The sequence below is a fragment of the Amblyraja radiata genome, chromosome 28, assembly GCF_010909765.2.
Source record: "Amblyraja radiata isolate CabotCenter1 chromosome 28, sAmbRad1.1.pri, whole genome shotgun sequence".
In the NCBI taxonomy this organism is placed as follows: domain Eukaryota; kingdom Metazoa; phylum Chordata; class Chondrichthyes; order Rajiformes; family Rajidae; genus Amblyraja; species Amblyraja radiata.
The window spans coordinates 14,383,843-14,394,521 of NC_045983.1; the positions used below are offsets into that span (position 1 = coordinate 14,383,843).

The following is a 10,679-nucleotide window of genomic DNA, read 5'->3' on the forward strand; positions in this document are numbered from 1 at the left end:
GGAAAGTCTGGTGTCCGTTACAGGCCAGCCCAGGGGAGAGTTTCCTCGCCCATACTGACCAAGATACCCCATCTAAGCCTGTCCCATTTACCCTCTTGTGACCCATAGCCCCCTAAACCTTTCCTATCCGGGTACCTGTCCAAGTGACTTTTAAATGTTATTGTACCGGCCTCAACTATCTCCTCCAGCAGCTCGTACCATATATCCACCACCCTCTGAGTGAAAAACATTGCCACATTGGTTCCTATTAAATCTTGATGCTCTCACCTTAAACCCATGACACCTGAATCTTGATCCCCCTTCCCTGGTTATAAGACCATGTGCATTCCCCTCATGATTTTATACATCTTTAGAAGATCACCCCCCAGCTTCCTGTGCTCCAAGGAATAAAGTCTTAACCTGCCCAACCTCTCCCTATAGTACAGGCCTATGAGTCCCGGCAACATGCAGGTGAATCTTCACTGCACTCATCCCAGCTTTATGACACCCTCCCTCTAGCAATATTGAGCACAATACGGCAACGTTGGCCTCAACAAGATCTTGTCCAACCTGTAACACACCGTCCCTACTACTATGCTCATTGCCCTGACTGATGAAGGGCGGTGTACTGAAAGCCTTGACGCTATAATGGTGGCTCTCCGCAGGAAGAAGCGGTATCACGCGCGACGCACCCAACGGGACGTCCTGAAGAGGAAGAGCTTTTTGCCCGATGAGGTGGAGCTGGAATCACATTACGAACACCACCGCTCAGGTCAGTCCGCAACTCAAGCAGTGCAGGAAATACTCCGCAGGTCAGGCAGCCACTGGGGGAGTGAGAGACAGTCGATGAGCTTTCAGGAGAGCTGGAAAATTTGGAAGAGTAAGAGCAAGAGTTTGAGTGAGCATGGGGTGGGGTGGGTGGGGGGGGGAAGAAATGGGCAAGGGAAGGGCTGTGCTCTGGAAGAGGGCAGGAGGTGGGCAGTCAGTCAAACAGGTCTTGGAATTGTTGGAATGTACAGCACAGAAACTGGCCCTTCAGCCCATCTTGTCCATGCCGACCATGATCTAGATCGGGCAAGTGATAGATGGATACAGATGAGGGGGCTGAAAAGGAAACAAAGGTGTCCGATGGTGGTGCAGTGGTGGAGTTGCTGCCTTACAGCGCCATAGACTCTGGTTTGATCCCGACTATGGGTGCTGTCTGTATGGGGACACAAAATGCTGGAGTAACTCAGCAGGTGAGACAGCACCTCTGGAGAGAAGGAATGGGCGATGTTTCGGGTCGAGACCCTTCTTCAGACTGATGTCAGGGGAGGGGGCAGGACAAAGATAGAATGTAGTCAGAGACAGTAAGACTAGTGGGAGAACTTGGAAGGAGAAGGGGATGGAGAGAGAAAGCAAGGGCTATCTGAAGTTGGAGAAGTCAATGTTCATAATGCTGGGATGTAAGCTACCCAAGTGAAATATGAGGTGCTGTTCCTCCAATTTGCGCTGGGCCTCACTCTGACAATGGAGGAGGCCCAGGACAGAAAGGTCAGATTGGGATTGGGCGGGGGAGTTGAAGTGCTGAGCCACAGGGAGATCGAGTAGGTTAAGATGCACTGAGCGCAGGTGTTCAGTGAAACGATCGCCGAGCCTGCGCTTGGTCTCACCGATGTAGAGAAGTTGACACCTGGAACAGCGGATACAGTAGATGAGGTTGGAGGAGGTGCAAGTGAACCTCTGCCTCACCTGGAAAGACTGGATCCTTGGATGAAGTCGAGGGGGGAGGTAAAGAGACAGATGTTGCATGTCCTGCTGTTGCAAGGGAAAATACCTAGGGAGGGGGGTGGGAAGGGACGAGTTGACCAGGGAGTTTCGGAGGGTACGATCTCTGCGGAAAGCAGAAAGGGGTGGAGATGGGAAGATGTGGCCAGTAGTGGGATCCCGTTGGAGGTGGCAAAAATGTTGGAGGACTATATGCTGTATGCGGCGGCTGATGGGGTGGAAGGTGAGGACAAGGGGGACTCTGTCTTTGTTACGAATGGGGGGAGGGGGAGTAAGAACAGGGATTGTTCGACATACCCTACAATGAGGCTGGGATAGCTAAGGTCCATGCGAGTGCCCATAGCTATGCCTTGGATTTGGAGGAAGTGGGAGGAGTTGAAGGAGAAGTTGTTGAGGGTAAGGACCAGCTCCTCTAGGCGGAGGAGAGTGTTGGTAGACGGAAATTGGCTGGTTCTGCGGTCGAGGAAAAAACGGAGGGCTTTAAGACCCTCCTGGTGGGAGATGGAGGTGTAGAGTGACGACATCCGTAGTAAAGATGAGGGAATGGGGGCCTGGAAAACGGAAGTCATTGAGGAGACGAGAGCGTGTGAGGTGTCTTGGACATAGGTAGGGAGGGATTGGACCAGGGGGGATTGGATGGAGTCGAGGTATGTGGAAATTAATTTGGTGGGACATGAACAAGCAGAAACAATGGGTCTGCCAGGACAGTTCTGTTTGTAGATTTTGGGGAGAAGATAAAATCGGGCCGTGCGGGGCTGGGGAACGATAAGGTTGGAGGCTTTAAAAGGCAGAGAGCCGGAAGTGATGAAATCAGTAATGGTGCTTGAGATTAAAGCCTGGTGCTCTTCTGTGGGTTCATGGTGCAAGGACAAGTAGGGGGAGGTGTCTGAGATGTGTTGCCTGGCCTCAGTCTGGTAGACGTCAGCTCGCCAGACTACCACGGCACCTCCCTTGTCGACTTGACCCCGACTGACCCACAGCTCCATGGTTGTTCTCTGGTTTCCACCCACAGGATTGCAGGTTATTTGGCTTGGTATAAATGTAAAATTGTCCCTAATGTATGTAGGATAGTGTTAATGTTCAGGGATCGCTGACCGGTGCAGACTTGATGGGCCGAAGGGCCTGTTCTCTAAACTAAACTAAAAAAAAAAAGAAAAGTGGAGTGAAATGTAAAGCTACGGGGAAGGATGAGGGTGGAAAAAGGCAGGAGAGAGGGGGAAAGAATAGAAATAAAAGGGAAGTGAGGGACTTGGAGACGGGAGAGGAGTGAACAACGGAGGGAGGAGGGTGACTGGGGAATTAAGGAGGTGCGCTGGGATGGAGGGGAAGGGAAAGAGAGACGAGGTGGTGGGGGTTATTATTAAGTCAGCAGCATCTGGGAAGGAAATGGACAGGCGATGGGCTGACACATCTTTGTCTCCTTTTCACTTCTAACCTTTGTCACTTACTCCACCCTCCACCCAACTGCCGATCAAACCTGTATCCACCTATCACTTGCCTGGCTTTGTCCTGCCCCGACTCCCCTTTCCAGCTGTCGTCCCCCTACTCCCATCAGTCAAGATGGGTCCTGACCCCAAACAACATGTATCCATTCTCCCCACAGACACTGCCTGGTCCGCTCAATTCCTCCAGCACTCTGGGTGTAGCTGGAGATTCCAGCGTCTGCAATGAGAGGGGGAGACGTGTTGCATGATGAGGAGCTGGGGGCAGGCGAGGGTTGCTGGGCGCATCTGGGGGCAGGGGGTGCTGGTCTCGTCCAGGGCAGAGCTGGAGGCAGGGGCAGGGGTGCTGGTCTTGTCCAGGCCCGGGCTGGGAGGAGATCTGTGACTCTGCAGTCAAAGCGCTAGGGGTTGCTGACGGCGTTTCCCTGTCTGCAGGTCTGGGGAACGTCCCTGAAGAACCCATCCAGGAGGAGGAGGAGGACGAGGACGAGACGGAGCAGGACATGGAGGCAGACGACCGTGTTGTGGTGGAGTATCGCAACGAGAGCCGGACGGGGCCCTCTAGCCCCCACGCCTCAGACTCTGACGAGATGGATTACGACCTGGAGCTGAAGATGATCTCCATGCCCTCGCCCAAGAAGAGTCTGAAGATGACTATGTACGCCGACGAAGTGGAGGCTCGGCTGAAGACCATTAGGTGGGGATCGGACACACCGTCTCCTAGCTTCACCCCCCCTCCCCTCCCCTCCCCTCCACTGAAGGCAGTGACTCCTTGCTGCTGCGCTCCCCTCCCCCCCCCGGCCCCGCACCGGTGAATGGAAGGTGTCACATAGCAACCTGGCAAAGCCAGTATCCACACCACCTCCTGGTGGATACGGGACAGCAGTGCAGGAACGAGGACAGGCAGTATCAGCTGTAACCTGCTGTAGGTTCACAAAACAGGCAGTGAGTGTCGGCTTAATGTGTGGGAAGGAACTGCAGATGCTGGTTTTCACCAGAGATGACACAAAATGCTGGAGTAACTCAGCATCTCTGGAGAGAAGGAATGGATGATGCTACGGGTCGAGTGCCTGGTGTGGGTTTGCAAGCTTCAAGAGTTGGGCGTGCAAGCCAGTGGCAGAATAAGTTGGAGTAACTGGTTGGTGTGAGGCTATGGGGATTAATAATGGGTTCAGAGCCGTTTACAGTCTATAGCATTGACTTGAATGAGGGGGTCATGTGTAATGTATCCAAATGTTCTGCAGCAGTGTGGGTTGAATGGAAGAAGTCGAGTTTCAGAGGGATATCGGGTGGATCAATGATGGGCAGGGACTGGCCAACTGGAATATAACGCGGCAAAATGTCTCGTGACCTGCTTTAGTATTTTTAAATGATGACAGATCATTCAGAGGGACCAGGGTGTCGCTGCACACAGATCACAGACAGTGAAAATGCAGGTTGTCAGCGAGTGGGATGGGAAAACAGCTTGTTTGTGAGAGAATTTAAATACAGGTCCACCACCGATTTTCCGTCAACTGTTGGTCCGGCACCTCCTTTAACCCTGACAGAATTACGAGAGCACACTTGAAATCCCCACCGAAAATATGGTGCCTAGGCTGGGTGAGGCGGCCGATCTCAATCTCATTGGGACTTCTGCAGCTGATCGGCCCCTGCGGCCGGTGCTCTGGAACGCTGGCCTGGCTGGAGCAGGCAGATCCGTTCCCATAGCCGACTTCTGCGGCCGAATTTGGGGGCCGGTACCTCGGCCCCTCGGCGGCCTAAGCGGATCGTTCCAATACCATTCGGCTCCTCTCAAAGGCCGTGGCGTATGTTGGTGGTGGTGGAGGCAGATCTGAAAGTGGTGTTTAAGAGGTTTTAAAATAGGCACATGGATATGGATCATTTGCAGGCAAAGGAGAATAGTATCATGTTCGGCACGGACATTGTGGGCTGAAGGCCTATTCCTGTCGATAGACAGTCACGGGACAGGCAGCTTCTCAGGAGGGAAGGAAAGGGTGACGTTTCGGATTGAGACCCTTCTTTAGAGTGAAAGTCACGGGCCTGTTCCAGTGCTATACTGGTCTATGTTGTGTGTTTACAACAGATATGTTGACTCCTTTCATCTATTCTGGTGCCACCTCCCCTGACACCACCACACAAATACGTGATTGGTGGCAACAATGTCTCCTGACTTCCGGGCAATGTCCCCAGATCCTGCTGCTCTGGGCGGCACCTGGCAGGAATTCTCCCTTTCTGCTGCAGAAACCCCTTCCCATTGACCCCATCAAATCCTTTCCGATACAGGGATACCAGTGTGGCAGTCTCCAACATTCCCCCCATTAGTTCACCCTGTGATTGTCTCTCACCGAGGGATGTAGATTTGTACCACACTGCCCTTGTGTGTAATCTGCTTGGACCGGGTCTGGCGCTGGTCGGTCAGTCAGTGCTGCAGCCTGCTTTGGCCCAGACACACAGAGAGTGCACAGGATGTTTGCAGCTGTGTGGCGCTCGTGCTTGCGGTGTATATTTGTGGTGATTGCCCCCTCTGCCGATCTTGCTATTTCTCCAGGAATTCCATAAGGCCGGAGGTGAGCGTGCCGGCGGTGCCCAACGTGAAGAACCGGATCGGAGCCCGGCTGTCGACGGAGAAGGTGTCGGACGTTCGGCTGCTGCTGGAGGAGAAACGGCAGCTGGCAGAGAGACAGCAGCCCAGTGCAGCCAGCAGCTCCGCCACAGGTACTGTAGCCCTCTGTACCCACTCTGTGCCACAGGTACTGTAGCCCTGCGTACCCACTCTGTGCCACAGGTACTGTAGCCCTGCGTACCCACTCTGTGCCACAGGTACTGTAGCCCTGCATACCCATTCTGTGCCACAGGTACTTTACCCCTCCGTACCCACTCTGTGCCACAGGTACTGAACCCCTCTGTGCCCACTCCCCACCACCAGTACTGTACCCCTTAGTACCACGGGTACCGCACCCCTCCGTCACCAATCACCGCTCCTCACCAGCCCCTGTTCCCCACTAGCGGTACTGTACCCCTCCTTCACCAATTCCCTACCCGCACCACTATCACCGGTACCGTACCCACTCCACACCAGTGTCCACCCCACCACCAATACCTGCTCCACACCAATCACTGTCACCGGTACTGTACCTGGTGCTGTACCCGACTCTGTTCTCCGTCACCAGTACTGTACCCACACTGCACCGGTTTAATGAGGAGTATTGGTAACCAGGGGACCTGCCTTGCAGGCAGTCGACAAAAGATCACACAGGGAGACAGTGAATGTGTCCCACAGTGAGTCAGCAAGACATGCTGCGTGGAGGGGCAATGGAGTGGTTTTAATGGGAGCTTTCAGAGGTTGCGTGGAAGTGTGGAGTAACACTGTGGGAAGTGTGGAGTAACACTGGGAAGTGGGGAGTAACACTGCGGGTGTGAGGAGTAGCACTGGGAAGAGGGAGTAACGGTGTGGGAAATGAGGAGTAGTTCTGTGGGGAAGTGGGGAGTAACACTGTGGGAAATGGGGAGTCATTCTGTGGGGAAGTGGGGAGTAACACTGTGGGAAGTGGGGAATAACACTGCGGGTGTGGGGAGTAACTCCGTGTGGGGAGAGGGCGGAGGGTGCAGCACACCAGTGAGATGCCGGTGAGGATGGTGCCAACAGGCGTTAGCTTACTTTGACCGATGCCACCCTCCTGTATCGGTCTGCAGGCGTCCGGCAGAGGCTGGGGAAGAGGCCGCTCTCACCACAGAGCAGCAGTGTCACCGTCAGCCGGCGGGAGCCCCAGACAGACGTCCACAGCAGGCTGGGCATCCCCAAACACGACGGCAGGAGCTTCCCACAGGACAAGCCCAAGAAAACTGGTACGTCTGCCTGGTCTCCGCCTCTCCCCATCCAACCCGGATAATCTACTGTGTGCAAACTCATGGCAAGGACATCCCTCCCTGGCCAGCGAGACGAGAGCTGTCCGCACTGCTCCAGGCTGCGCTCCTGAACGCTCATCCCTCTCTTGACAAAAGCTAACATAAGGTATTGGCTTATTGCTGTCACCTGTCCCCAGATACAGTAAGATTATAAAGGCAACATTTGTACAAGTTTAATACTGTCACGTACACCAAGATAGTGTCTTACAGCGTGAAACAGGCCCTTTGGCCCAACACCCACACTGGCCAACGTGTCCCATCTACACCAGTCCCACCTGCCTGAGTTTGACTCGTATCCTTCCAAACCTGTCCTATCCATGTACCTGTGTAAATGTTTATTAAACATTGCGATAGTACCTGCTTCACTACCTCCTACTGACCTCCTCCTATAAGAGTGCGGCATCTTCACCCTTTGCGTGAAAAATTACCCCTCAGATTCCTATTAAATCTTCCCCCCCCCTCACCTATGTCCTCTGGTTCTCGATTCCCCTACTCTGGGCAAGACTGTGCGTCTACCCGATCTATTCCTCTCAAGATACAGAGACAAATCTGCAGGCTGGCATTTGCTCTCTGAACCGCTTGTACACTCTGTGTGCTGTGAACTCGTTCTCCGAGGCCCCTTCAACAACATCTAATATCTCACAGTTTCGCAGGTACTACGTTCTCCGTCACAGGCATCACATTTCTCCTGCAGTATTCCCTCTGCCGTGCTCTCTCCCACTCCACCATCTTGCACAGTTGAGCTGTTTCAGTGAACTTGAGCTATGTGTTAAAGCACCAGTGTAGAATGTGAATATCTGGGGCCCACTGCAATACCCCACTGGTCACATTAGGGACAATTTACAATTAGAATTGTATAAGAGATCTCCTTATTCCCATTATGCTTTCTCATCAGTAGCCAATTCTCAACCCGTGTCAGTATGTTATGTCCATTATCATCACCATGTGCTCTAATCAGTTGACCAACCTCCTGTGTGAGACCTTACAGATCAGTGTAAATGGGTGGTGATGGTCAGCATGGACTCAATGGGCCGAAGGGCCTGATTCTGGGCTGTATCTCTCAATCACTCTAGTTCCCCGTTCTCTCTCCTGACGGTGTGGAGTCACATTTGCTCCTGGCTAATCTGCAGGAACAATATCTGAGTCTGTAGAGCTTTACATCCTCAAAGCATTTTAATGTATCTGTCGGGATGTGATTTCCCTTTTAAAAACCATGTTCAAGGTGCGCGACCGATCGATCCTCTCCCACTAATTGTTTCAGGAATCTTGTACTGGATTCTAAGGATGTAACAAACATAAATGTAAATGGATTGGTTAGTAGGTTTGCAGACGAGGCCAAAACTGACAGGGAAGCTGTCAAAGTATACAGCAGGAAATAGATATCAGCTGCAGAAATGGGCAGAGAAATAGCAGATAGAATTAAATCTGGGCAAGTGTGAGCTGTTACACTTTGGGAGGTCGAATGCAAGGGGAAAGTAGACAGTTAATGGCAATATTCACTGATGTACAGGGCAATCTTGGAGTCCAACTCTATAGCTCCCTGACAATGGCAACCTCAGTACTTACAGCGGTTGCATCACCAGAGACCCGGGTTCGATCCCGACTACGGGTGCTGTTTGTACATCCTCCCCGCGACCTATGTGGGTTTCCACCCACACTCCAAAGACATACAGGTTTGTAGGTTAATTGGCTTGGTATAAGTGTAAATTGTCCCTAGTGCGTGGAGGATAGTGTTAACGTGCGGGGATCGCTGGTCGGCATGGACTCGGTGGGCCGAAGGGCTTGTTTCCACGCTGTATCTCTAAACTAAACTAAGCTACAAGTAGATAGAGTGGTGAAGAAGGTAGACAGTATGCTTGCCTTCATCAGTCAGAGCATTAAATGTAAAATTGAGGAAGTTATGTTGGAGGTTTATGGGACTTTAATTTGACCACATCTGGAGTATTATATGCAGTTCTGGTCGCTACATTACAGGAAGGATGTGGAGACGTTGGAGAAAGTGCATGAGAGGTTCACCAGAAAGATGCTGGTTTAGAGGGTATTAACTGCAGGGAGAGATTGGACAAACATGGATTGTTTTCCCTGGAACATTGGAGGTTGAGGGGAGCCTGATAGAAGTTTATTAAATTATGAGAGGCATAGGCAGGGTAGATAGTCTGAACATTTTCCCCTAGTATGTAAATGTCAAAGACTAGAGGGCACAGCTCTGAGGTGAAAGGGTCAAAGTTTAAAGATATATGGGGCAAGTTATTTTACAGAGAGTGGCGGGAGCCTGGGACACACTGCCGGGGGTGGTGGAGGCAGATATGACAGCGGCATTTAAGAGGCTTTTAGACCAGCAAACAATGGAGGGATATGGATCACGTGCTGGCAGATGGGACTAGTTTTATCTTGACATCATGTTTGGCACGGCTATTGTGGGCCGTAGGGCTGGTGCTGTACTGTACCGTTCAGCGTACCGAACCTTTGACCTGGTTTCCCTTTCAATCATTACCAACAGTGGATCAAAGAGAACAGCAGAAACAGTGACGTCTAGGGAAGGCCTGCACCCCTGACCCCTCTGCATCTTGCCCGTCCTCCCCCTAGCACATCCTCCCCCTAATGATGAGGGAGGGGCAGCCTCGGCCCCAGCTGACGTTGGTGTGTTTGCTTGCAGGGGATTTGTGGAGCCGCCTGGGCAAGGTCCGCGGGAAAGGGGAGAAGTCGCCGGAGAAGGAGGCGGACAAGGAGGCTCCCGCGGAGAAGGTAGAGGAGCAGGGGGAGACGGTGGAGGCCGAGGAGAAAGAGGAGGATGGCGACACTGCTCTGCAGCGAGCCTGGGGGGCTCTGATCAGGGAGAAGGAACGGTCGCACAAGAAGAGCCGGCTGGATAACCTGCCTTCACTGCAGATCGAGATCAGCCGGGAGAGCTCCACCTCCGACAGCGAGTCGTGACCCCCACGCCCCCTGGGCCCAGGACTCTGCTCCTCCACACACACAGACATGGCAGCTCAGGGCACACAGCGGACAGTGCTCAGCCCTGGGCTGCAAACCACCGCGTGTTTCACCCCGTCCCATCCCCGCCCCGTCCCGACCCTCTCCCCCCGCCATGTTACAGTTCACTTTCTGGCCGAATTAAATTTAATCTTGAAGCCAGCGCGCAGGTTGAATTTATTTCCGTTTTACCCACAACAAGATGCTCGCTGCCCCTTGAGGCTGAATGTGGAATCGGTGGGAAGGGCAGCGGGTGTTTGGTTCAACGACGAGCTGAGACTTCGCTGGCACTTAATGCCCTCGACAGGGTGGGGAGATGCACCACCATGTTGAACCAGCGCTGGCCTTCTGGTGAAGGGGCTCCCCTCCAGTTCCAGCAACAAGGAAGGACCACCAATGTGTCCCCGAGTCGGCATTGTGGGTTACTTGGAGGGGATCCTGCAGGCGGTGGTGTTCCCTGGCAGGGAGAGTAACCGTGGAGAATTTTGTCGGTAGTAGACACTGTACCGGTGGACGGGGTGCCGGCTACCTGGGCTGTTGGTGAGAGTGTGGGGAGCTACACTCACCCCAGCGGTGGAGTGCGTTCCATCACACTCTTGCCTCCAGGTGGTG

General features: G+C 53.1%; 1 protein-coding gene across 3 annotated transcripts in view; it reads left to right on the forward strand.

The window, feature by feature from the left end:
- ncbp3 (nuclear cap binding subunit 3) overlaps positions 1–10,230 on the forward strand; it is a 35,559-nt gene extending 25,329 nt beyond the window's left edge. For all 3 annotated transcript variants that reach the window (XM_033045867.1, XM_033045865.1, XM_033045866.1), the window contains 5 exons: positions 645–751; positions 3,624–3,885; positions 5,737–5,903; positions 6,882–7,034; positions 9,751–10,230. In XM_033045867.1, the coding sequence (XP_032901758.1) occupies positions 645–751; positions 3,624–3,885; positions 5,737–5,903; positions 6,882–7,034; positions 9,751–10,028 (967 nt within the window). In that variant the 3' untranslated portion in view covers positions 10,029–10,230. The remainder of the gene's footprint in view (positions 1–644; positions 752–3,623; positions 3,886–5,736; positions 5,904–6,881; positions 7,035–9,750) is intronic.
- Positions 10,231–10,679: the final 449 nt, after the last annotated feature.